Below are 24064 nucleotides of genomic sequence, written 5' to 3' on the forward strand. Positions count from 1 at the left end.
GCGCCACCCCGCCCCCGTCCCGCGGCACCGCCGCCCGCGCAGACCCTGAGCGCTGCCGCGGTGAAGATGGCGACCGCTATGTACTTGGAGCACTACCTGGACAGTAAGCGCCCTGCACGCGCCGCCGCCCGTGCGGGCCTGCCCGCCGCAGACCCCGCGCGCCACGGCCCGCGCGCGAGCCCGGGGGCGTGGGTGGGGACGGGGGTTAGGACGGCCGGCGAGCCGGGCGGGCGGGCGGGCGGGGCCGGGCCGCGGGACGGCGGGCGGGCGGGCGGGCGCGTGGCGCGGGGTCCTCCGCCGCGGCCGCGCCAATTCCGAGTGCGTCACCGGGGGGTGGTGCTCCGGGCGCGGGGCGTGGCCCGCCCGGCCCCGCCCGCCGAGGCCCCGCCCCTGGCCCCGCCCCTGCCGCGGCCGCGCCGCCGGGGAGCGGGGTCTGGGGCGCGGCGGGGCCGCTGCGGCCTCGGCGTCCAGGCTGGGAGGCCCCTCCGCAGGAGGCCAGGCGCCGGCGGCCGGCGCGGAGGCCGCTGACCGGCTCTGGGTGGCCGGTGGACCCCGCCGTGCAGCGGGACAGCCGGGGCTTCCGGGACAGCGCGGTGCGGCGAGCCTGGCGCGGGCCGGAGCGCACTTCCCGCGAGCCTCCCCGTGGAGGGCTTGAAAGTCACAGAAGAAAGTTCCAGAATGCCGTAGGTTCCCCGGTGTCCCGCGTGGGGAGGCCGCGCCAGGGTCCGAGTGACATCCGGTGGGGGCCTGAGGACCGCGGGGCCGGGGCCGAGGCCCCTCCGGGAGGTGTCCAGAAAGCAGCGCCTGGAGGGTCAGCCTGGCGCACGGAAGCTGGGCGGTGCCCAGCCCCGCGTTCCAGCCCGGGCGCACACAGCCTGCACGCTGCGGGGAGCCGCCCAGCCCCGCGTTCCAGCCCGGGCGCACACAGCCTGCACGCTGCGGGGAGCGGAGGGCCCCCGCCCGGCGGCGGGAGGGCGGAGGGCGGCTCCGAGGCCGCCTCCCAGGGCCTGCGGGGCTGCGGGGCGGCGGGAGGGCGGAGGGCGGCTCCGAGGCCGCCTCCCAGGTCCTGCGGGGCTGCGGGGAGCGGGAGGGCGGAGGGCGGCTCCGAGGCCGCCTCCCAGGGCCTGCGGGGCTGCGGGGAGCGGGAGGGCGGAGGGCGGCTCCGAGGTGATGGTGGCCCCGGTTGGGTGGGCCTGTGGCTCTGTCGGTGGTGTGGAGGGAACTGGTTTACCCTTGGGTCACGCTTCCGTGCCTGTGGCCTGCAGCGCCCCGGGCTCGAGAATTCGGGGCAAAGGCAGAGATTCTGGCAGACTCGAGCCTTGGAGCTCGCAGTTCGTTGAGAGAAGCCATCCAGCCCTGGCTGTCTCCCCTCCCTCGGCTAGCAGCTGTTTCCTGCATTCCAGACTAACTTTGCTTGCTTCTAGAGGCTTCTGAAGCTTGTGAGCTTCTGTCAACACTGTGCTGCATCCTAAAAAGAAGTCAGTTCTTTTACTCCCCAAACCCAGAGATAGAAGACAAATTGGGCTGGCTGCTAAGACTTGTGGGTAAGGCTTGGGAGGCCCACCCGTCTTCCTGAGAGCTTTCATACCCCTTCCAGGCATTGAGAACCTGCCCTGCGAACTTCAGAGGAACTTCCAGTTGATGCGTGAGCTAGACCAGAGGACAGAAGGTGGGTCCGTCCAGAGCTGACCAGGGAGATGCAGGGTGGCAGAGAGCCGTAGCCCAGCTCAGGGCATGGTACAGTGTCCTCCAAGGAGTGCTGGTGTTTTTGTTCATAGTAGTTATTATTTGTTTTTTGAGATAGGCTGTCTCTTGTAGCCCAGGTTGGCCCAGAACTCTAGATCCCCCTTCCCCAGCCTCCTGAGTAGGAATGGGAAGAATGGAACACTGGCACTTTTCTTTTTCTGGCACCTGGATTTGAGCACTGGGCTTACTTGCCCATAGCTAGTGCTCTGCCACTTGAGCCACACGTCTAGCCCTGCTTTTTTAAGAGAGAGTTTCTCAGACTTTTCTGCTGGGTGCCTTTGAACCATGACCCTCCTGTGCAGTTAGGGGTATGAATGTGAGTCACTGGCAAGCAATGCTTCTGTGTGTGTGTGTGCGTGTGCGTGTGTGTGTGTGTGCAGACACCGGGGCTAGAACTATATTCTTTAGCTTTTTATTTACTTACTTTGTGTTGGTCCGAGGGCTTGGACTCAGGGTTTGGGCACTGTCCCTGAGCTTTTTTGTTCAAGACTAGCGCTCTGCCACTTGACTCACAGCTTCGCCTCTGGCTTTTGGGTGGTTAATTGGAGATGAGAGTCTCACTGACTTTCCTCCTAGGGCTGGTTTCGAACTTCAAGCCTCAGGTCTCAGCATCCTGAGTAGCTAGGATTACAGGCGTGAGCCCTGGTGTCCTGTGTTCTTTTAGCTTTTTTTGTTCACTTGCTTGGCTGGCTTGGGTGACATGCTACCGTTTGAGCCACAGCTCTACTTCTGGCTTTTTGCTGTATAATTGTAAATAAAAGATTCATGGAGCCAGGTGCTGGTGGCTCACACCTGTAACCCTAGCTTTTCAGGAGACTGAGATCTGAGGGTCGCCGTTCAAAGACAGCCTGGGCAGGAAAAAGTCCAGGAGACTCTTTATTTCCAATTAACCACTAGAAATCCAGAAGTGGCGCTGTGGCTCAAGTGGTAGAGCGCTTGCCTTGAGCTGAAGAGCTGAGGGACAGTGCCCAGGCTTAGAGTTCAAGCCCCACAACAACAACAACATAAAAAAGACTCATGGAGGGGTTGGGAAGGTGGCTCAGTGGTAGAGTGCTGGCCTAGCACGCATGAAGCACTGGCCTTGATTCCTCAGTACCGCATAGACAGAAAAAGCCAGAAGTGGCCCTGTGGCTCAAATGATACAATGCTAGCATTGAGCAAAAAACAAGCTCAGGGACAGTGCCCAGGCCCTGAGTTCAAGCTCCAGGACTGGGCAGAAAAAGAAAAGGACTTTCCTGTCCAAGCTGGGTTTGATCTGAGATTCTCAGAGCTCAGCCTGCTGAGTAGGTTTACATGCATGAGTCACTGGTACCCAGCTTAGCACTGGTACTTGTTAAAGTCAGGTGTAAGCTGGGTGCCAGTGGCTCCATGCCTGTAATCCTATCTACTCAGCCTGGGCAGGAAAGTCTGTGAGACTCTTATCTATCTCCAGTAAACCACCAGAAAACCGAAGGTAGTGCAGTGGCTCAAGTGGTAAAGGGACAGCACCCAGGCCCAGAGTTGAAGCCCCATGGCCAGGAAAAAAAAAAGATTATTTTTGTTCCCTTAGTATTTAATTCTTGTTCCTAAACCACATATTCTTTTTTTTTTGTCAGTCTTGGGGCCTGAACTCTGGGCCTGGGCACTGTCCCTCAGCTCTTCAGCTCAAGGCTGGTGCTCTACCACTTGAGCCACAGCGCCACTTTGGCTTTTTCTGCTTATGTGGTGCTGAGGAATGGAACCCAGGGCCTCAGGCATGTGAGGTGAGCACTCTACCACTGAGCCACCTTCCCAGCCCCTAAACCACATGTTCTTGTTGTCCTTTCTCATTTCCAGTAAGTTTCAGACTTGGTTTAGTTCATTGCAGTTGAAGAACTCCTCTGCACGCCCTTCCATCTGTGGCAGTCTTGTCGTTAGCAGATAGTTAAAACTGCTACCCAGTTGTGTGTTTACCTGACACTTTCTGAATAACTAGGTTTCTTGGAGTTGCTGCTTTATCTGACCTCCAGGATCCAGCAGATCTGCAGCTCCCTTTCCCAGGCTCTTCTTGCCTGGCTCCAGCCTTCTGTGTATTTGTTGCCCTGAAGTTCTTCCAGGATTTCCTTACCCCACTTTTTTTTTTTTTTTTTTGTCTTTTGTGCCATTACTGAAACTTGAACTCAGGGCCTTGAGCTCTCGCTCACCTTTCATGTTCTAGAGCCATACCTCCACTTCACTCTTTAGGATATTAATTGGAGATAAGAGTCTCATAGATGTGTCTGTCTGGGTTGGCTTTGAGCTGTGGTGCTCAGCTAGGATTATAGGCATAAGCTGCTTTATCCTCTTTTGGGTGTGTGTGTGTGTGTGTGTGTGTGTGTGTGTGTGTGTGTGTGTGTGTGTGTGTGTGTGTGTGTGTGTGTGTGTGTGTGTGTGTGTGTGTGTGTGTGTGTGTGTGTGTGTGTGTGTGTGTGTGTGTGTGTGTGTGTGTACCAGTTCTCCAGTCCTAGGGCTTGAACCTCAAGGTCTAGGTTCTGTTCCTGAGCTTTTGTGCTCAAAGCTACCATTCTACCCCTTCAGCCACAGCTCCGCTTGCAGCTTTTTTTGATGGTTACTTTTTTCACAGGCTTTGCTGCCTGGACACGCTTCAAACTATAATCCTCATGTCTCAGCCTCCTGAGTAGTGAAGGATTACAGGCATGAGCCACCAGTTCCTGTCCTGGCTAATTTTGTTTGTTGTTCTTGTTGACAGTCCTGGGGCTTGAACTCTGTGCCTGGGCTCTGTCCCTGAGCTTTCTTTTTCTAAAGGCAAGCACTCTACCACTTGAGCTACAGTGGAACTGAAGAATTGAACTCAGGCCTTCATGAATGCCAGGCAAAGACTACCACCAAGCCATATTCTCAGCCCCCGGCTAATATTTAAAATGAGATTTTATTGTTGTTATTAGATGTTGTGTAGAGGAGTTACATTTCAGAATTGAGGGAATGTGTGCATTTTTTTTCTGGGCAGTGTCGCCCCTTGCTTGGCTTTCCAGTTTTGGTTGTTGTTTTTCTGTGGTGGCTCTGGGGCTTGAACTCAAGGCCTCACCGCTCGCTGCTGGCACGCTACCACTTGAGTCCTACCTCTAGTTTCACCTTTTTGCGGTTAACTGGAAATAAGAGTCTGGAGGATTTGCCTGCTTCTGTTGGCTTTAAACTTTGATCCTTAGACCTCAACCTCTTGAATAGCTAGGATTATAGGTATGAACCACCAGGATTTGACTTGGCTTACCTTTTATAAAAGTTTTTTTGTGTGCCAGGCCTAGGGCTTGACTCAGAGTCTGGGCTCTGTCGCTGAGCTTTTTTTTTTTTTTGGTCGGTTGTGGGGCTTGAACTCAGGGCCTGGATATTGTCCCTGAGCTCTTCAGCTCAAGGCTAGTGCTCTACCCCTTGAGCCAAATCACCACTTCCTGTCCTTGAGCTCTTTTGCTCAGTACTAGGGCTCTATCACTTGAGCCATAGCTCCAGTTCTGGCATTTTGGTTGTTAGTTAGAGTTAAGCGTCTCGTGGACTTTCCTGTCTGGCCTTGATTCTCAGATCTTGCCTCCTGAATAGCTCCGATTACAGGCCTGAGTCCCCAGCCAGTGTGTCTGTTAACATACTCCTCAGGCACACAGCTCACATTGCGGCTGACACACTCACCCTTACGCTAGTTGTCTTCCCTGTGTGACACTTGGCTATTTGATCCTTTATATATGTGATTTCTTGTTCTTTCCTATTATGAAACTCTTGATGTGTTCTCTTTATTTCCAGTTTTAAGTTTCATGGTAACATGCTGTGGTGTGGGAGAATGCTTTATATATTGGGCCTTTGCCAGATTGGAAACTCTGTTGTTTGTAGTTTGTTGGTGCAGTGTCTTGGGAAAGGGGAAACCTGTGAAATAAGGCATCCATTCAGAAACCAGCATCCAGCATTTACAGATGGGTTAGCAGATGCCTTTAAGTGAAACTTCTGTTCCACCTATCAGATGGAGATATTGTGTCCTGTGCCTGGAGGCCCATGAGTCCTTTCTAGTCCCTCATGTCCTTGCTGCTCTTTGGTGGCAAATCCCCACCTACAACTGTACTTGTCCCTCCTCAACAAGAAGCTGAGTTGGGTCTGTCTCTGATGGTGTTAATCTGAGCATGCAGCATGCTTTCCCGGGCTTGTGTTTTCATCCATTGTCACCTTTTATGGGATTGCACACATGGATGTGTGTGTGGCTGAATGTATCTGTGCTCTTATTGTGGATTAGATGTGTAGTTGTCTCCTGGTACCTGAGAGCCTATGTCTTTGGGGCACATGACCAAGGGTGGTGTGCCAGATCCTAGGCAAGATGATCATACAGCGAATCATCCAAGAGGGCAGTGAGCACTTGCTAACAACTCCAGTGGGACCTGCTCTGGGAAAGCTACCAGGCATAAGGCACACTCCACCGCTTGGCTGGTGTTGGTCCACCTTTTTTTTTCTTGCCAGTCCTGGGGCTTGAAATCGGCCTGGGCACTATCTCTAAGCTTGTTTTGCTCAAGGCTCACACTCTACCACTTGAGCCACAGTGCCACTTCCAGTTTAGTGGTACTGAGGTACTGAGGAATGTGGTACTGTGAAATTGAACCCAGGGCTTCATGCACGCTAGCCAAGCACTCTACCACTGAGCCACAGTCCCAGCCCATGGTCCACCTTTTGTTCAGCACTTAGGTGATGTCAGATTTGCTGTCAGTCTGGTGATATGCAGTGCACCTTGGTACAGGGCTAGTTTCTCACCCATTTCCACCAGATAAGAAAGCAGAGATTGACATCTTGGCTGCAGAGTACATCTCCACAGTGAAGACCCTTTCTTCTGATCAGCGAGTAGAGCACCTGCAGAAGATTCAGAGTGCATACAACAAGTGCAAAGAGTACAGTGATGACAAGGTTCAGCTGGCCATGCAGACCTACGAGATGGTGAGGAGGGGCCGGGAGGTCAGGGGGTCCTGTCTGAGATGGTGGGGTCAGGGAGCAGGGGGTCCTGTCTGAGATGGTGAGGAGGGGTCAGGGGTCCTGTCTGAGATGGTGAGGAGGGGTCAGGGGTCCTGTCTGAGATGGTGAGGAGGGGTCAGGGATTCTGTCTGAGATGGTGAGGAGGGGTCAGGGGTCCTGTCTGAGATGGAGGGGTCAGGGGTCCTGTCTGAGATGGTGAGGAGGGGTCAGGGATTCTGTCTGAGATGGTGAGGAGGGGTCAGGGATTCTGTCTGAGATGGTGAGGAGGGGTCAGGGATTCTGTCTGAGATGGTGAGGAGGGGTCAGGGATTCTGTCTGAGATGGTGAGGAGGGGTCATGGGTTCTGTCTGAGATGGAGGGGTCAGGGGTCCTGTCTGAGATGGTGAGGAGGGGTCAGGGGTCCTGTCTGAGATGGAGGGGTCAGGGGTCCTGTCTGAGATGGAGGGGTCAGGGGTCCTGTCTGAGATGGTGAGGAGGGGTCAGGGGTCCTGTCTGAGATGGTGAGGAGGGGTCAGGGGTCCTGTCTGAGATGGTGAGGAGGGGTCAGGGGTCCTGTCTGAGATGGTGAGGAGGGGTCAGGGGTCCTGTCTGAGATGGTGAGGAGGGGTCAGGGATTCTGTCTGAGATGGTGAGGAGGGGTCAGGGGTCCTGTCTGAGATGGAGGGGTCAGGGGTCCTGTCTGAGATGGAGGGGTCAGGGGTCCTGTCTGAGATGGTGAGGAGGGGTCAGGGGTCCTGTCTGAGATGGTGAGGAGGGGTCAGGGGTCCTGTCTGAGATGGTGAGGAGGGGTCAGGGGTCCTGTCTGAGATGGTGAGGAGGGGTCAGGGGTCCTGTCTGAGATGGTGAGGAGGGGTCGGGGTCCTGTCTGAGATGGTGAGGAGGGGTCAGGGGTCCTGTCTGAGATGGTGAGGAGGGGTCAGGGGTCCTGTCTGAGATGGTGAGGAGGGGTCAGGGGTCCTGTCTGAGATGGTGAGGAGGGGTCAGGGGTCCTGTCTGAGATGGTGAGGGGGGGTCAGGGATTCTGTCTGAGATGGTGATGGGGGGTCAGGGGTCCTGTCTGAGATGGAGGGGTCAGGGGTTCTGTCTGAGATGGTGAGGAGGGGTCAGGGGTCCTGTCTGAGATGGAGGGGTCAGGGATTCTGTCTGAGATGGTGAGGAGGGGTCAGGGGTCCTGTCTGAGATGGAGGGGTCAGGGGTCCTGTCTGAGATGGAGGGGTCAGGGGTCCTGTCTGAGATGGTGAGGAGGGGTCAGGGGTCCTGTCTGAGATGGTGAGGAGGGGTCAGGGATTCTGTCTGAGATGGTGAGGAGGGGTCAGGGATTCTGTCTGAGATGGAGGGGTCAGGGATTCTGTCTGAGATGGTGAGGAGGGGTCAGGGGTCCTGTCTGAGATGGAGGGGTCAGGGGTCCTGTCTGAGATGGTGAGGAGGGGTCAGGGATTCTGTCTGAGATGGTGAGGAGGGGTCAGGGGTCCTGTCTGAGATGGTGAGGAGGGGTCAGGGGTCCTGTCTGAGATGGTGAGGAGGGGTCAGGGGTTCTGTCTGAGATGGTGAGGAGGGGTCAGGGATTCTGTCTGAGATGGTGAGGAGGGGTCAGGGGTCCTGTCTGAGATGGTGAGGAGGGGTCAGGGGTCCTGTCTGAGATGGAGGGGTCAGGGGTCCTGTCTGAGATGGTGAGGAGGGGTCAGGGGTCCTGTCTGAGATGGAGGGGTCAGGGGTCCTGTCTGAGATGGTGAGGAGGGGTCATGGGTTCTGTCTGAGATGGTGAGGAGGGGTCAGGGGTCCTGTCTGAGATGGTGAGGAGGGGTCAGGGGTCCTGTCTGAGATGGAGGGGTCAGGGGTCCTGTCTGAGATGGTGAGGAGGGGTCAGGGGTCCTGTCTGAGATGGTGAGGAGGGGTCAGGGGTCCTGTCTGAGATGGTGAGGAGGGGTCAGGGGTCCTGTCTGAGATGGTGAGGAGGGGTCAGGGGTCCTGTCTGAGATGGAGGGGTCATGGGTTCTGTCTGAGATGGTGAGGAGGGGTCAGGGGTTCTGTCTGAGATGGTGAGGAGGGGTCAGGGGTTCTGTCTGAGATGGTGAGGAGGGGTCAGGGGTCCTGTCTGAGATGGTGAGGAGGGGTCAGGGGTCCTGTCTGAGATGGTGAGGAGGGGTCAGGGGTCCTGTCTGAGATGGTGAGGAGGGGTCAGGGGTCCTGTCTGAGATGGTGAGGAGGGGTCAGGGGTCCTGTCTGAGATGGTGAGGAGGGGTCAGGGGTCCTGTCTGAGATGGTGAGGAGGGGTCAGGGATTCTGTCTGAGATGGTGAGGAGGGGTCAGGGGTTCTGTCTGAGATGGTGAGGAGGGGTCAGGGGTTCTGTCTGAGATGGAGGGGTCAGGGGTCCTGTCTGAGATGGTGAGGGGGGTGGGGTAGGGTGCTCATCTGAGATGGTAGGGGCAGGCTCCAGGGAAAGCTTCCCAGCAGGGAAAAGCCACAGCACCTGGGAGCTGTCATATGAGACTCACATAGTTTTGTTTCTGGGCCTTTTTGTTTATTGGTAGGGGAGCTATTGCAAGTTTTGGGTTTTTTGTTTGTTTGTTTGGTTTTCTTTTGGCTAGTCCTGGTGCTTGCACTCGATGACTGGGCACTGTCCCTGAGCGTCTTTTGCTGAAGGCTAGCACTCTACCACTTGAGCCACAACACCACTTCTGGCTTTCTGTGTATGTGGTACTGAGGACTTGAACCCAGGTCTTCATGCATACTAGGCAAGCACTGTACCACTAAGCTACATTCCCAGCCCATTTTTTGTTTTTAATTTAGTGCTAGGATTAAACCCAGGGTCTCAAACTTGCTGGGCAAGCACTCTACCATTGAGCTCCCAGCTCTTGCAATTTTTTTGGGTGGGGGTCTGGTCGTGGGGCCTGAATTCTGGGCCTGGGCGCTGTCCCTCAGCTCTTAAGCTCAAGGCTAGTGCTCTATCACTTGAGCCACAGTGCCACTTCGGGCTTTTTTGTTTTTGCTTATGTGTGCTGAGGAATCGAACCCAGGGTCTCATGAATGCAAGGCAAGCGCTCTACCACTGAGCCACCTTCCCAGCCCCCAGCTCTTGCATTTATTTAGTTATTTATTTACAGTACTGGGACTGGACTCAGGGTTTTATGTTGGCTAACCTGGTGCTTTTCCAGATTTTGTGAATTAAATGATTAACTGGGACTTGGATTCAGGCCTCACACTCTTGTTTGACGTTTCTACTCAAAGCTGCAATGTGCCACTCGAGTCACATCTATGTCTATTGCTTTTATTTTAAGCTTTGGTGGTACTGTGATTATTGAACTCAGCCTTGCACTTGCTAAGCATGCGCTCTTCTCCTTGGACCACACCCTTTCTTTTGGCTAGTCTTGTGATTTGGCCTTGGGCTGGCCTGGACTATGATCCTACTGTCCATATCTGTGTACCCAAAATTATAGACCATTACACTTGTCTTACTGGTTGATATGGAGTCTTGCTAATAACTGTTGCCTATGCTTAATTTGACCAAGATTCTCGTTGATATTTGCCTCCTGAGTAGCTGGGGTTTACAGACATGTGCCCCCAGACATGGCCCCGATTTTTAAGAAAGGTCCTTTTGCAGGTGGACAAACACATCCGAAGGCTTGATGCTGACCTGGCACGCTTCGAGGCCGACCTGAAGGACAAGATGGACGGCAGCGACTTGGAAAGCGCTGGAGGACGAGGACTGAAAAGCAAGTCTGCTGGTGTTCTCTTTGTTTTATTACTCTGGGACTTGGAAGAATTTTGTCGAAAAGTGGTAGGCACTTAATGAGTCTTGTCCTGCTTCATTCATTCCTGGGAAAATAATGTGGGACTTTATTGTTTTTCAGAAGGTCGGAGTCAGAAAGAAAAAAGAAGTTCCCGCGGTCGAGGCCGGAGGACGTCAGAAGAAGACACCCCAAAGAAAAAGAAGCACAAGGGCGGGTAAGGCGCTCTCTGCATTTATGGAGGACGCAGTGTCCTGTTCTCCAGGAAGAGAACCCCAGGGAACAGCCTCCCGTTCAGGGACTTCTGGCTCTGATGACTCTGCAGGTGCTGAGCAGAGTTCTGCTCACAGTGACCCTTGAGCAGCACCGGGGCTGCCAGCATGCCTGAACCCCTGGTTCACACAGCATGCCTGAACCCCTTGGCACACAGCAGTGACTCGGTCTTAGCCCTTGTGTGCTGCACTCAGTAACCAGAGAATACTGAGTGCGTGCTGATGGTGCCATGTCAGCTCTTCCTAAGGAGGCTGACTATGGCTGACTTGGTATCTATTCCTTGTCTTAGTTTGCGTGCGTGCGTGCGTGTGTGTGTGTGTGTGTGTGTGTGTGTGTTGTTGTTGTTTTGGTTTTGGTGCTAAGCTTGAACCCAGGGCCTAGCACTGTCATGTAGCTTTTGTCTCAAAGCTGGCACTCTGCCCCTTGAGCCACATCTCCCCTTCCGGCTTGTTGCTGGTTAATTGGAATTGAGAGTATTTTAGGTTTGTCTGCTCAGATCTCAGCCTCCTGAGGAGCTAGGATTATAGGCACGAGTCAGTCTTTGGTGCTCAACTGTTCATCGTCTTAGAAATATATTTGTAGCATGTATTCAGACTACATTACATCTGTTGTATATACATGTCATTTATCTTTTTTTGTGTGTGCTGGTCTTGGGGCTTGAACTTGGCCTGGGCACTAACCCTGAGCTTTTTAAAAAGCTCAAGGCTAGTGCTCTACCACTTGAACTATACCTCTACTTCCAGCTTTTTGGTGGTTCATTGAAGATAAGAGTTTTGGGGACTTTCCTGCCCAAGCTGGCTTTGAGCCTTAATCCTCAGATCTCAGCTCCTGAGTAGTTCGGATTACAGGCCTGAGCCTCTGGTGTTCAGCAGTGTTCTTTGTCTGGAACTTCAGGTTATTGTCTTGCTGGCCCCCTCCTTCACAGGTCCTGTGCTGCTTTGTGAGGTGAAAATGGTTCTAGCAGTTCTGGGAGAGGTCCAAATAGTCTTATTGACAAAAGGAGGGAGAAATCCTGATGTTTATTTATTTTTGGTCAGTCCTGGGGCTTGAACTCAGGGCCTGGGCACTCTCCCTGAGCTTCTTTTGCTTAAGGCTAGCACTCTATCACTTGACCACTTGAGCCACACCACTTCTAGCCTTTTCTGCTGATGTGGTACTGAGGAATCGAACCCAGGGCTTCATTCATGCTAGGCAAGCGCTCTACCACTAAGCCACATTCCTAGCCCTAATTTTTTTTTTAATGATGGACTCCAGGGCCTTGCATATGTTAAGTGTGTACTGTACTACTGATCTTAAAAAAGATTTTGGCTGGGTGCCGATGGCTTGAGCCTATAATCCTAGCAGCTTGAAGCCAACCCAAGCAGAAAGGTCCCATTAGACTCTTAATCTCCAACTAAACATTCCCCCCACTCCCCTCCCACCCCCCAACCCCCCGCCACGCACATGACCAGCCCTTCTGTAGTGGGTGTTCTGCCCACGTGTGCTTTCCCAGGTGCGTTTCCTAGACCTTTTTAGTCTTGCGAGTTTTAACCTTTGTTTTTCCACACCTCACCATTCTATTCCTTCCTCTTTCCTTTCAAGATGGATTTTGCTGTGTTGCAGCCTCAAATACCTGAGTTTGTGCATGCTGCTCTACCTAACTTTTATATTTAATTGTTTTTGTTTAGTTTTTATGGTGCTGGGCATTGAACCTGGGGCTTTAGGGAAGGCTATGTAATCTTTGCCACTTTTCTGTTTGAGGACCCAGATGAGATGGCTTGAGTTTCTGGAGGGAGCTGTGCCCATGAAGCAGAGCTATGGTGCGCTTCTTCACAGAGTCTTGTGCCCCCTGCTTCCTTCCTATTCTATTCAGAATCCCACTTTTGCATCTGCACAGCTCTCCTTCTCTGCTCAGTGGAATTCCAGTGTGATTTTGGGAGTGTGCGGTTTCACATGTGCCTGCAAAGCTGAGCGCATACTTCATCACAGACTACACGGCCTGATGATGATGCTATAGGCTGGGGATGCCTGTTTGTGCTGTGGTCTGTGCTTCAGGCTGTGGATAGGGGAGCAGGTTGGGGGGGGTGGTCATGGCGTAGCTGGGGTTTCTAGTTTTAGAACACCCATTACATTCCTTTCCTCTTTTTTTTTTTTTTAATAGCTTTTGGTTATTTTTTTGCAAATTACCCACATTTGTGAGCATTTCATTTATGTTTCTCAAACATTTATGGTAGCTCTTTAAAGTGCTCTTCTGCAAATCTAACATCTAATATCAGTGTCTACCTATGTAGACCAGTTCCTTGTTTTTGATTTTTTTCTCTTGATTTGAGTCCTCTTTTCCTGCTTGTTTCAGGTCTTAGGGTTTTTATTTTTGTGTTGGTACCAGTCTTGGAGCTTGAACTCAGGGTCTTGACACTCAAGGCTGGACCTCTACCACTTGAGCCACAGCTTCACTTTTGGATTATTTTATGTATTTTTTTTTTTTTGCAGTTAATTAGAGATAAGAATCTCCTGGACTTTCCAGCCTGGGTTGTCTTCAAACTGTGATCCTCGGCTCTCAGCCTGCTGAGTAGCCAGGATTACAGGTGTGAGCCACTGGTGCCTGGCAGTCTTCTGTCCCATGTTAGCTATAGAAGGTGTGCGTACTGAACTTCTGTTTTTCCTCAGGGTGCAGTTCTCTTCTCTAGTCCAGGCAGACTGAACTGGTGGTGGGTGGCACCGGCAGGAGACCCGACAGTGTCACATGGGGCCTCCTGGCTGTGGGCCGACAGCACAGGGAGCCTCAGACTTGCCCTCCCCGAGGCTGCCTGCCTTACTCCCACTGCTTCCCAGGTCTCCAGCGGCCTGGCCCAGCAGTGCAAATGGTCTCTGTCTCCCAGAGTCTGTGAAGACCTGGCCACAGACTGGTTTGGAGGTAGCTTTGGAGGGCCTCCAGCTCCACCAGGCCGGGAGCCAAGCAGATTTCCTTCTTGGCTGCAGGGCACAAGGCACTCACCGTGTTGCCCCAGTGCTTCTGAGGTTTGCTGAGCAGGCTGGGAAGGTGGCTCAGTGGTGGAGTGCATGAAGCCCTGGGTTCCGATCCTCCATATCACATACACAGAAAAAGCTAAAAGTGGCGCTGTGGCTCAAGTGGTAGAGTGCTAGCTTTGAGTAAAAGGACACTGCCCCGGCCCTGAGTTCAAGCCCCAGGACTGTTTAAAAAGAAAAAGAAAAAAGTTTGCTGAGCTGTGCTATCCTGATTCAGCACACCGAATCTCTGCTTCCTCCTGCCCAGAATCCAAAGGCTATCATGGCCTCCGGGGCTTGTGGCCTCCTTGCACATTTCTTCCTCAGAGCATGTGTGGCTCTGGGATCCCATTTGCCAGCCTCCAGATGGTGGGAGACCCAGGCTGCCTCTCAGACATACAGCTTGGCATTGGCAGTGTGGCCCCTCTCCCAGTGTGAATTGAGGTCTTCCGCCTGGTGTTCACAGCAGCCTACTAGTGGGCGATGGTGGCGTGGTCCCTGGTTCAGGCCTGTGCTAAGCTGATGTCAGCAGCCGCGGTGGGGCTGGTCCATGGTGAGGGTACCTGCTGTGGGCTGGCTGCGTCCAGTGTTTATGTGTGGGTCGCTCTCTTCTCCCTGGCTCTCAGTGGCAGCAACGTTCCTGTTATTTTATAGACCTCCAGGCAGGCCACTGCAGTGCACTCTTCTGGGCACCCTTCAGAGAAGGCATCAGGAAAGACAGCCAAACGGTGACAAACCCCACTCTTACCAGGACTTAGTGGGGCCCGCCCATCATTGGCCTGGTGTTCTGCCCATGTTCTCTAGAGCTCTGTGTACAGGGGAGTTCATCGGCTGGCATAGGTGGTGCTGCAGTCTGCAGGGTCTGTTCCCAGGGCATCTCGCAGGATGCTCAGCCAGCACCTGGCCCAGGCTGTCCCCAGGCCTCTCGGGTGTTGTTTCCTGTGAGACCCCGTGAGCCGAGGCTGTCCCCAGACCTCTCGGGTGTTGTTTCCTGTGAGACCCCGTGAGCCGAGGCTGTCCCCAGGCCTCTCGGGTGCTGTTTCCTGTGTGTGAGACCCTGTGAGCCGAGGCTGTCCCCAGGCCTCTCGGGTGTTTCCTGTGTGTGAGACCCTGTGAGCCGAGGCTGTCCCCAGGCCTCTCGGGTGTTTCCTGTGTGTGAGACCCTGTGAGCCGAGGCTGTCCCCAGGCCTCTCGGGTGTTTCCCGTGTGTGAGACCCCGTGAGCCGAGGCTGTCCCCAGGCCTCTCGGGTGTTGTTTCCTGTGAGACCCCGTGAGCCGAGGCTGTCCCCAGGCCTCTCGGGTGCTGTTTCCTGTGTGTGAGACCCTGTGAGCCGAGGCTGTCCCCAGGCCTCTCGGGTGTTTCCTGTGTGTGAGACCCCGTGAGCCGAGGCTGTCCCCAGGCCTCTCGGGTGTTTCCCGTCTGTGAGACCCCGTGAGCCGAGGCTGTCCCCAGGCCTCTCGGGTGTTTCCTGTCTGTGAGACCCCGTGAGCCGAGGCTGTCCCCAGGCCTCTCGGGTGTTTCCCGTCTGTGAGACCCCGTGAGCCGAGGCTGTCCCCAGGCCTCTCGGGTGTTTCCCGTCTGTGAGACCCTGTGAGGAGAGCCTGTCCCCAGGCCTCTGAGCTGCTGTTTCTTGACTGAGACTCTGCAGCTGAGGTTGCTGCCCATAAGGTAGGACCTAGATGTAGGAATGAAGGAGGCCACCAGGAGCTTTGGGAATTAAGAAGTGGCACTGTGGCTCAAGCAAGGGGTAGAGCTGAAGAGCTCAGGGACAGCACCCAGGCCCAGAGTTCATGCCCCATAACTGACCAAAAAAAAAGGAAAAGAAGAGAGAAAAAAGAGGAGCTTTGGGAATTAGACCTGGGTCCTCTTTCTGGTTCAGTCTGTCTTTGGGACAAGGGCCAGTGAATTGGCAGGCAAATTCTAAGAGCTTGGATCGCCTAGCCCTGTCTGAGGAATAGGTGCTGCCCAGGGGTCTCCGGCTGGGGGGCCCCTCAGCCTGTTTTGCTGTCGTCTCCTGTGTGCACCCCCCTTCTGGCTGACGCCCTTGAATCCCGGAATTCTGAGCACGGGTCGCCAGGCAGCACATGGCAGGGAGGAAGCACACCACAGGGTGTTGGAGGGCCTGCCTCCTGGGAGGTTCCAAGACCATGGAGCTAGGAGGCCTTCCACAGCGGGAGCAGACAGAGGCCCACCCGGAGGACCCTGAGGACTTGCTTGATGAGGGCAGTGTTAGCACTCAGGTTTCAAATGTGGTACAGACACGGGGTAGAGAGCTGGTGACCTGCAGGGGTCCTGGTGTGCCCTGGGCCTGAATGGATATGTACATTACACACACATGCAACTGAACAGCCTGGGAGCATTTGGAAAAGAATGCAGAGGAGAGAGTGGCTCACCTCCGTCTTCTTCCCCGGGCCGCTCCTGTGCCTGGCCTTCTCTGCTGTAGCCTCATCGGAACTTACCGTATGGTTTGGCAATGTGTATTTGTGGGTTTGCGGGTGGGGTGAGGACTGGACTGTCTAGACCTCCCTACAGCTCGCACACATACCTGAGAACACAGGCAAAGAGGAAGCTGCCCATGGGCAAAGCCCTTGCAGCTCCAGAGTGTGGTATGTGACTGGGTACGGGGAAAGCAGGCAGGAGGGAGCCTGAGCAGGTAAGCTTGCCACAGACAGCTGCTAGAAAGTTAGACGGCAGCTGTGAGGATCGTTGGTGGTGGCTCCTGAGGTAGGTGAGTAGCGGGTGGGTCGATAGCATCCTGGGAGTGAGGGCCCACAGGAAGCGAGAGGAGCTGCCTGGGTGTGGTATTGGGAAGGTGCCTGTGCAGATGCAAAGTGGTCTGGGCACAGGACATGCTGGCCTTGTGGCAAGGACTGTCTGCTCAGGCTCAGGTACAGGTGGCAATGCCCCGACCCCTGGTCAGCCTGTGGGTGGACACAGGCAAGTTTTTCCTCAAATGCCAGTTGGTATGCTAGCCAAGGAGGGCTAGTGCAGAGGGGAAGGGCCTGGGGCCACCGACAGCACCATGGCCTGGAGGCTCCTTTGCCCTGCACCGGCACTGGCAGGGCCATGCCACAGCCTCTGGGCGCTGTGTCCTTGACTCCCTTGTGACTTGGCGAGTGGGGGCCGTAGCCTCCCCCTCTGGTGCGCCGTTCACCCCCACTGTCCCAGCTTTTACGGTCGGTGATGATCCGAGGGAACTGTCTTAACCATTTGCTCACGTTCTTACACATTTTTTTCCTGTTTTCAAGAGTGTTGTGCAGTCAGAGGGGTTTTGTGACTTTTGTTGTGAAAGTGCATCTCAGAAACAAACACTGGAAATTTCTTCAGGCTCAAGTGTCAATCAGGAGATGCCAATCAGGAGATGGCAGTCAGTTGGTTCACCTGGACTAGTCCACAGAACCTGTTTAGATTTCCTGCTTGGAGCCTTATTTGTCTTCAGACATAGCAAAAGGGAGCCTTGGGCCCACACACACAGGAGGCCCTGGGCTCGTGCCTGGTCCGTCATGCCTGCCTCTCGTCACCCTGTGTTCAGCATGCCCTTCCCACCCTCAGGTCTGAGTTCACCGACACCGTCCTGTCTGTGCACCCCTCTGACGTCCTGGACATGCCCGTGGACCCAAACGAACCTACGTACTGCCTGTGCCACCAGGTGTCCTACGGGGAGATGATTGGCTGTGACAACCCAGATGTGAGTGTCTGGGTCTCGGGACAGATGTTGCGGGGTGGGAGTGGGGTGTAGCTCCCTGTCTTCAGCATGCAGAGTGACTGAGGCTCTCTTCTTTTTTCAGTGTCCAATTGAGTGGTTTCACTTTGCCTGTGTGGACCTCACCACGAAGCCCAAAGGAAAGTGGTCAGTATGTGGGTACCTGTTTTGCTTGTGTCCTTGCTCTTAAGGGCGTGGAGCTGGGTTGGCTTCCCCTGCAGCCTTGGGTGAGCCTGTCTAGCCTGGAGCTGGGCTGGCTTCCCCCTGCAGCCTGTCTGCCTCTCACCTCTGCTGTGTAGTCCCACTATTGCTGCAGTTCCCGTCCTAGCTAGTAGGGGTGGGGCAAACTTATAGGGACATCTGCCACCCAGCTCCCCTAGAGACATGTTGTTAAATTTTTGTGTTTATACTACTGTTCCCTAAAGAAGGGCTGTTCTGGCTTCTTTTAGTGGAAGTGCTGGGCATGGAATTCTGCCAGGGCATCGTGTCCTCTAGGCAGGTGCTCTACTGCTAAGACATATCCCATCCTCTTGAACTCTGGGCCTGGCGCTGTCTCTGAGCTCTTCAGCTCAAGGCAAGTGCTTTACCACTTGAGCTACAGCACCACTTCCGGTTTTCTGGTGGTTTATTGGAGATAAAAGTCTCACGGACTTTCCTGCCTGGGCTGGCTTTGAACGGCGATCCTCAGATCTCAGCCTCCTAAGTAGCTAGGATTACAGGCATGAGCCACCGGCGCCCGGCTATTAAATAAAATCTTGGTTTTGTTGATTTGCACTAAAAGTGGATGCATGTTCTTAAACTGAAAGAGCAGGAATCCTACCCTCTTTATATAGTGACACACAGAGCCAGTCTTGTAAAGTCTGCTTGCTGTGCAGACAGACAGAAATTTCTGCAGGACAGTCTGTGGTCAGTGAGGGTGAGTTTTCCTTTGGTATTGGTGCAAGGCTCACAGAGGGAAAGGAGGGCTCCCAGGGCACCTGCCGATGTGTATGCCCACCGATGAGTATGGTGAACGCCAGGATGCACCCTGGTGCTCTGCCTCATGCATGGTCGGGACAGATGGCAGGGCTCCCAGGGCACCCACCGATGTGTGTGCCCACCGATGTGTATAGTGAGCGCCAGGATGCACCCTGGCGCTCTGCCTATGGCAGGGCTGTGGGAGGGTCTGTCAGCAGCCACCTTCCCATAGGGCCCTGCTTCTGATGGGTGACAGCTCTGAGCTGAGGAAAGGGACACAGAGGAAAGAGCAGACCTGTATGCCGGGGCCAGGGCACAAGGCAGGGAGAGCGGATTCTGAGTTTGATTTGAACAAAGTGGTCCGTCGTGGTGCTTGAACTCTGGGCCTGAGCGCTGTCCCTCAGCTCTTCAGCTGAAGGCTAGCACTCTACCACTTGAGCCACAGCGCCACTTCTGTTTTCTGAGTGGTTTATTGGAGATGAGTCTCATGGGCTTTCCTGCTTGGGCTGGCTTTGAACCACCATCCTCAGATCTCAGCCTCCTGAGTAGCTAGGATGACATGCATGAGCCACTGGTGCCCGGTTACAAAATAAGTTTTTTACAGGACTTCCAGGTAGGAAAGTCTTAACAGCAGTAGGAAGGTGGGTCTGACTGTGAGAGCCTATAAGCCTGTCAGTGGCACAGTGTTGGATGTAGCACTAGGCAGAGCAGCTGGCTAGACAGAGTGGAGGGCTACTGTGCGTGTGTTGGCTAAGCAGTGAGATCTGGATCTGCTGACTGACACAGTGCTGTGTAGTTCAGGCCTGCTAGCTGACAGGTGCTGTAGTGCGGGCCTGCTGGCTGACAGGTGCTGTAGTGTGGACTTGGTGGCTGACAGGTGCTGTAGTGCAGGCCTGCTGGCTGACAGGTGCTGTAGTGCGGGCCTGCTGGCTGACAGGTGCTGTAGTGTGGACTTGGTGGCTGACAGGTGCTGTAGTGTGGGCCTGCTGGCTGACAGGTGCTGTAGTGCGGGCCTGCTAGCTGACAGGTGCTGTAGTGCGGGCCTGCTGGCTGACAGGTGCTGTAGTGCGGGCCTGCTGGCTGACAGGTGCTGTAGTGTGGACTTGGTGGCTGACAGGTGCTGTAGTGCAGGCCTGCTGGCTGACAGGTGCTGTAGTGCGGGCCTGCTGGCTGACAGGTGCTGTAGTGTGGACTTGGTGGCTGACAGGTGCTGTAGTGTGGGCCTGCTGGCTGACAGGTGCTGTAGTGTGGACTTGGTGGCTGACAGGTGCTGTAGTGTGGACTTGCTGGCTGACAGGTGCTGTAGTGCGGGCCTGCTGGCTGACAGGTGCTGTAGTGCGGGCCTGCTGGCTGACAGGTGCTGTAGTGCGGGCCTGCTGGCTGACAGGTGCTGTAGTGTGGGTCTGCTGGCTGACAGGTGCTGTGGTGTGGACTTGGTGGCTGACAGGTGCTGTGGTGTGGGCCTGCTGGCTGACAGGTGCTGTAGTGTGGGCCTGCTGGCTGACAGGTGCTGTAGTGTGGGCCTGCTGGCTGACAGGTGCTGTAGTGTGGACTTGGTGGCTGACAGGTGCTGTAGTGTGGACTTGCTGGCTGACAGGTGCTGTAGTGCGGGCCTGCTGGCTGACAGGTGCTGTAGTGCGGGCCTGCTGGCTGACAGGTGCTGTAGTGTGGACTTGGTGGCTGACAGGTGCTGTAGTGCGGACCTGCTGGCTGACAGGTGCTGTAGTGTGGGCCTGCTGGCTGACAGGTGCTGTAGTGTGGGCCTGCTGGCTGACAGGTGCTGTAGTGTGGGCCTGCTGGCTGACAGGTGCTGTAGTGTGGGCCTGCTGGCTGACAGGTGCTGTAGTGCGGGCCTGCTGGCTGACAGGTGCTGTAGTGTGGACTTGGTGGCTGACAGGTGCTGTAGTGTGGACTTGCTGGCTGACAGGTGCTGTAGTGTGGGCCTGCTGGCTGACAGGTGCTGTAGTGCGGGCCTGCTGGCTGACAGGTGCTGTAGTGTGGGCCTGCTGGCTGACAGGTGCTGTAGTGTGGACTTGGTGGCTGACAGGTGCTGTGGTGTGGGCCTGCTGGCTGACAGGTGCTGTAGTGTGGGCCTGCTGGCTGACAGGTGCTGTAGTGTGGGCCTGCTGGCTGACAGGTGCTGTAGTGTGGACTTGGTGGCTGACAGGTGCTGTAGTGTGGACTTGGTGGCTGACAGGTGCTGTAGTGTGGACTTGCTGGCTGACAGGTGCTGTAGTGTGGGTCTGCTGGCTGACAGGTGCTGTAGTGCGGGCCTGCTGGCTGACAGGTGCTGTAGTGTGGGCCTGCTGGCTGATAGGTGCTGTAGTGCGGGCCTGCTGGCTGACACGTGCTGTAGTGCGGACTTGGTGGCTGACAGGTGCTGTAGTGCGGGCCTGCTGGCTGACAGGTGCTGTAGTGTGGGCCTGCTGGCTGACAGGTGCTGTAGTGTGGACTTGCTGGCTGACAGGTGCTGTAGTGTGGACTTGCTGGCTGACAGGTGCTGTAGTGTGGGCCTGCTGGCTGACAGGTGCTGTAGTGCGGACTTGGTGGCTGACAGATGCTGTAGTGTGGGCTGTTGCTCCTGCATAGGTACTGGGGGGTTCTTGCTCCAAGCAAGGGTGTACAGAGGAGTATGAAGTTAGTTGTCATGTGCAAGTGAGTACCTCCTGCACACAGAGCCAACTCTACCCTCCTGTGTGTTGTGAGTAGCTGGTGTAGTTCAGGTGTGCCCGCCGCCTGTGCCATTGTCATGCTTCCCGAGAGCTGGGCTTGTGCAGCTCCTGAACCCGATGCTGAGTTCGGGACCTGACAAGCCTACTTACTTGTTTGGCCCTCAGCATGCCCATCCCCCTAGACACCTTCACCATCTAGCTACAGCCCTGTGCTGCAACCCTGTAACCAGCTTTATGCATTCCATCATGAGGCTGTCTGGTGGGCCTCTATGACATCCAAGCACAGACAGATTCTTGTGGCAGCCTTCCCCGGAGGGAAGACCGCGTGGGCTGTGGAGTAGCTGTCTTCATCCTTGTCTTGGGATGGGGGGGGGGGGGGGGGGGGCGTGGTGTCTTGGCTGCTGCAGAAGTGACACAAAGGGCCGATCCCTGTGCCTGCCTTTCTCATCACAGGTTCTGCCCAAGGTGTGTTCAGGAAAAGAGGAAGAAGAAGTAAGGAAGAGACTGCCCAGGTTGAAGAGCAAATTAATATATTCCTTCCTTCATGTTGCAATATTTTCTTTAATTTTAAAACTACCTTATTTCAACTGATACTTCATAACTAATGGCCAGTTATGATTCTGGATATTTTCTAAAACAAGAAACCACCACACCCTGTTTTCACAGATGAGCAGTCTCAGAAGTATTTGCCACAGCGATTATGTACAGACCCCCTATCTCTGGCCGTGGCTGCCTTCAGGCCAGCCTGGGACCATGGGTGGGTGTTTGTGAACTCAGGCTGCCAGGCAGAGTATGTGGTGGAGACATGTTAACCCGGCACACTGCCTCTGTTTTGTGACCAGAATCAGCCTGAGTGTGCACAGCACCAGGAAGACTTTCTGCCGCTCTGTGAGCAGTGATGCCCCAGAGCTTTGCTCTCATCTTGACTCTGGTGGCATGGATTCTTAGACAGGACACCTCTGATGTGTCTGGAAGGGCAGGGCTCCTGCCTTGAGGTGTGCTGCCTTTTAACATGGACTTCCCCGTCTCCTGGAGATTCACCTTCCAGAGGAAACGGCTCTCCATCAGCCTCAGCTGTTAGTTACCACAGTCAGCACTGCCAAGCACGCCTAACCACCGGGCTGAAGTCCGTTTCTCTGGGAATTCCTTACACTTCTACTGTGAAGATGAAATTATTGTAATAGCATGAAGGTCGTAGGTCTGTGTGTCTATGAAGTGAGTCTGTCTACTACGAACTCTGTTTATGTTGCATACCACTAGACCAGCAGCTTATAGCCAAGGGGAATACAATTATGTGACTTGATTTGTGAACTCATGTGCCCAGTATTTCTGGAATGAAGGTAGATAGATATACTTGTTTATTCTGCATTCACCAAATCAATGTTGAACAGTCCTTTTGGTAATAGTTGGAGAAAATACACTTTGCCTGTTGAGATACATTTGTGGCAGTACCTCGTGAGGGGCCTTTGCAGACCCTGCCCTCCTCTAGTGTGCATTGCAAGCCTGGACCATCCTTACACAGGAAAAGAGCTGGGGTGTGGGATTCCCATCCTGAGGAGGGAAGGCTTCCTCTGTGTGCGGAGGGCCCTTTCCATCTGGTGGTCACACTTCTAGTATGCTCCCCTTCCACCTTACAGCTCTTCACTGATAGCCAGAGAGCCCCACAGGTCAGCTCGTGTTTGTGAGGATGAGGACATCAGGGACGCTTTGCCAGTGGCACGGGCACCGTGATTCTCCAGGTCTGTTCCTGGGTGGTCGGTCAGGGCTGACAGCCAGCCAGGCGGCCTGTGCTTGTGTCTGCTGTGTGCGTTGGTTAGCGGTGCTGACCCTTCCACAGTGGCCCATGGGCAGCCAGGGCCATCTGTTGCAGTAGCTCATCCATGTTGAGTCCTCCGGGCTTCCCTTAGATGGGCAGATGCTTTCCTGTAGCTCAGAAAGGAAAGGGCCCTGAGGTCAGGGCTGGAGGACCCATCTCATTCTTAGCCATGCATGAAACTGAGATACTTTTTTAAATTCATAAGACCATTTTGTTGACACATATTTCAAGATTAGGGAAAATCAGTGTGAGAACAGGATTTCTCTTTTTTCCTGGTGCTGAGGTCAGACCCATGAGATCTTGTACATGCTTCATTTTTTTTTTTTAAACAGGTGTCCCTTTGTAGTACAGGCTGGCCTCAAAATTCCCATCCTCCTAGCTCAGCCTCCTGAGTGCATGCCCAGCTACTTTGTCATTTTTATAAGCACAGGAAGTTTCTGACCAGACACTGCCTTAGGAACGGAGTCAGTCAGCTTCCTCCTGGGTGTCTCTACCCTGTCATCACTGGGTTGACATGCTATTCATGGGTGGAGGTGTTGGAAGGCTGGTTAAATTTTTGTCTTCAGCTTCCCGAGGCCCAGCCATATTCCCTGAGCCAGGCAAGAGGCTTCTCCATCTCCTACGTGGTGGCGGAACCTCCTCCTGCCACTGTGGATGGACACTGCGGATTGGCTTTTACTTTTGTCAGTTACAATAATGTCCAAACAATATGCGCACACTTGAAAACAGGTTTGGGGATTCAGTAGTAGAGAACTTACCTAGTCATCACCAAAACAACAGAAAACAGGATAAGAAAACATGGATGTCATTTGGTACCTGATAGGACCCCTGTCCTGATTGTCACTACCTTCTGCAAGCAGGAGGCACTTGGGAGAATGGCCACCGTTTGAAAAGGATGTGGCACTGCAGGGACATGGGCGTATGCCACCGGGCCTTTGGCTCACTCCTGGGTCTGACCACCTGTGTTTATGAGGCGTCCAGGCTTAGTGGTGGGGCAGATCCTCCCCGGGGGAGGTGTGCAGCCACCTGCATCTTGTGGACTGAGGGGATTTGAGCCGAACCCTTCATGTCCCATCACTGGCAGCTGCCTTTCCTGTGCCAGGGGTATGCATCGCTTAGCTTGAGGTTCACCAAAGTGCAGAAGTGTCTTTTTCCCTAGAGGGGGGAAAAAAATCAAGTAATTTCCCTTATTTTCAGTATCACATTATCAGTCAGCAGCGAAGGGATTC

The 24064-nt window shown here is 54.4% G+C and overlaps 1 protein-coding gene across 2 annotated transcripts; it reads left to right on the forward strand.

Annotated features, from left to right (window-relative positions):
- Ing5 (inhibitor of growth family member 5) lies at positions 1-23997 on the forward strand. Of its 2 annotated transcripts, none has more exons than XM_042699673.1 (8): positions 1-103; positions 1598-1669; positions 6497-6663; positions 10302-10413; positions 10552-10645; positions 17240-17375; positions 17476-17537; positions 21473-23997. In XM_042699673.1, the coding sequence occupies exons 1-8, from the start codon at positions 67-69 to the stop codon at positions 21513-21515; spliced, it is 723 nt and encodes a 240-aa protein (XP_042555607.1). In that variant the 5' UTR covers positions 1-66; the 3' UTR covers positions 21516-23997. The 2 variants fall into 2 exon arrangements, with proteins under 2 accessions (XP_042555607.1, XP_042555608.1); XM_042699674.1 differs by lacking the exon at positions 1-103 and adding an exon at positions 518-683.
- Positions 23998-24064: the final 67 nt, after the last annotated feature.

The sequence above is a fragment of the Dipodomys spectabilis genome, unplaced genomic scaffold, assembly GCF_019054845.1.
Source record: "Dipodomys spectabilis isolate Male_0828 unplaced genomic scaffold, ASM1905484v1 ptg000261l, whole genome shotgun sequence".
Classification (NCBI taxonomy): Eukaryota; Metazoa; Chordata; class Mammalia; order Rodentia; family Heteromyidae; genus Dipodomys; species Dipodomys spectabilis.

Bases quoted from the DNA above. Each gene is read 5' to 3' on its own strand.
- Ing5 (XM_042699673.1), top strand. From the start codon at position 67: ATGGCGACCGCTATGTACTTGGAGCACTACCTGGACA. The intron at 1,670-6,496 runs GTGGGTCCGTCC...CATTTCCACCAG, and splicing joins GCTAGACCAGAGGACAGAAG to ATAAGAAAGCAGAGATTGAC. The intron at 17,376-17,475 runs GTGAGTGTCTGG...TTCTTTTTTCAG, and splicing joins TTGGCTGTGACAACCCAGAT to TGTCCAATTGAGTGGTTTCA.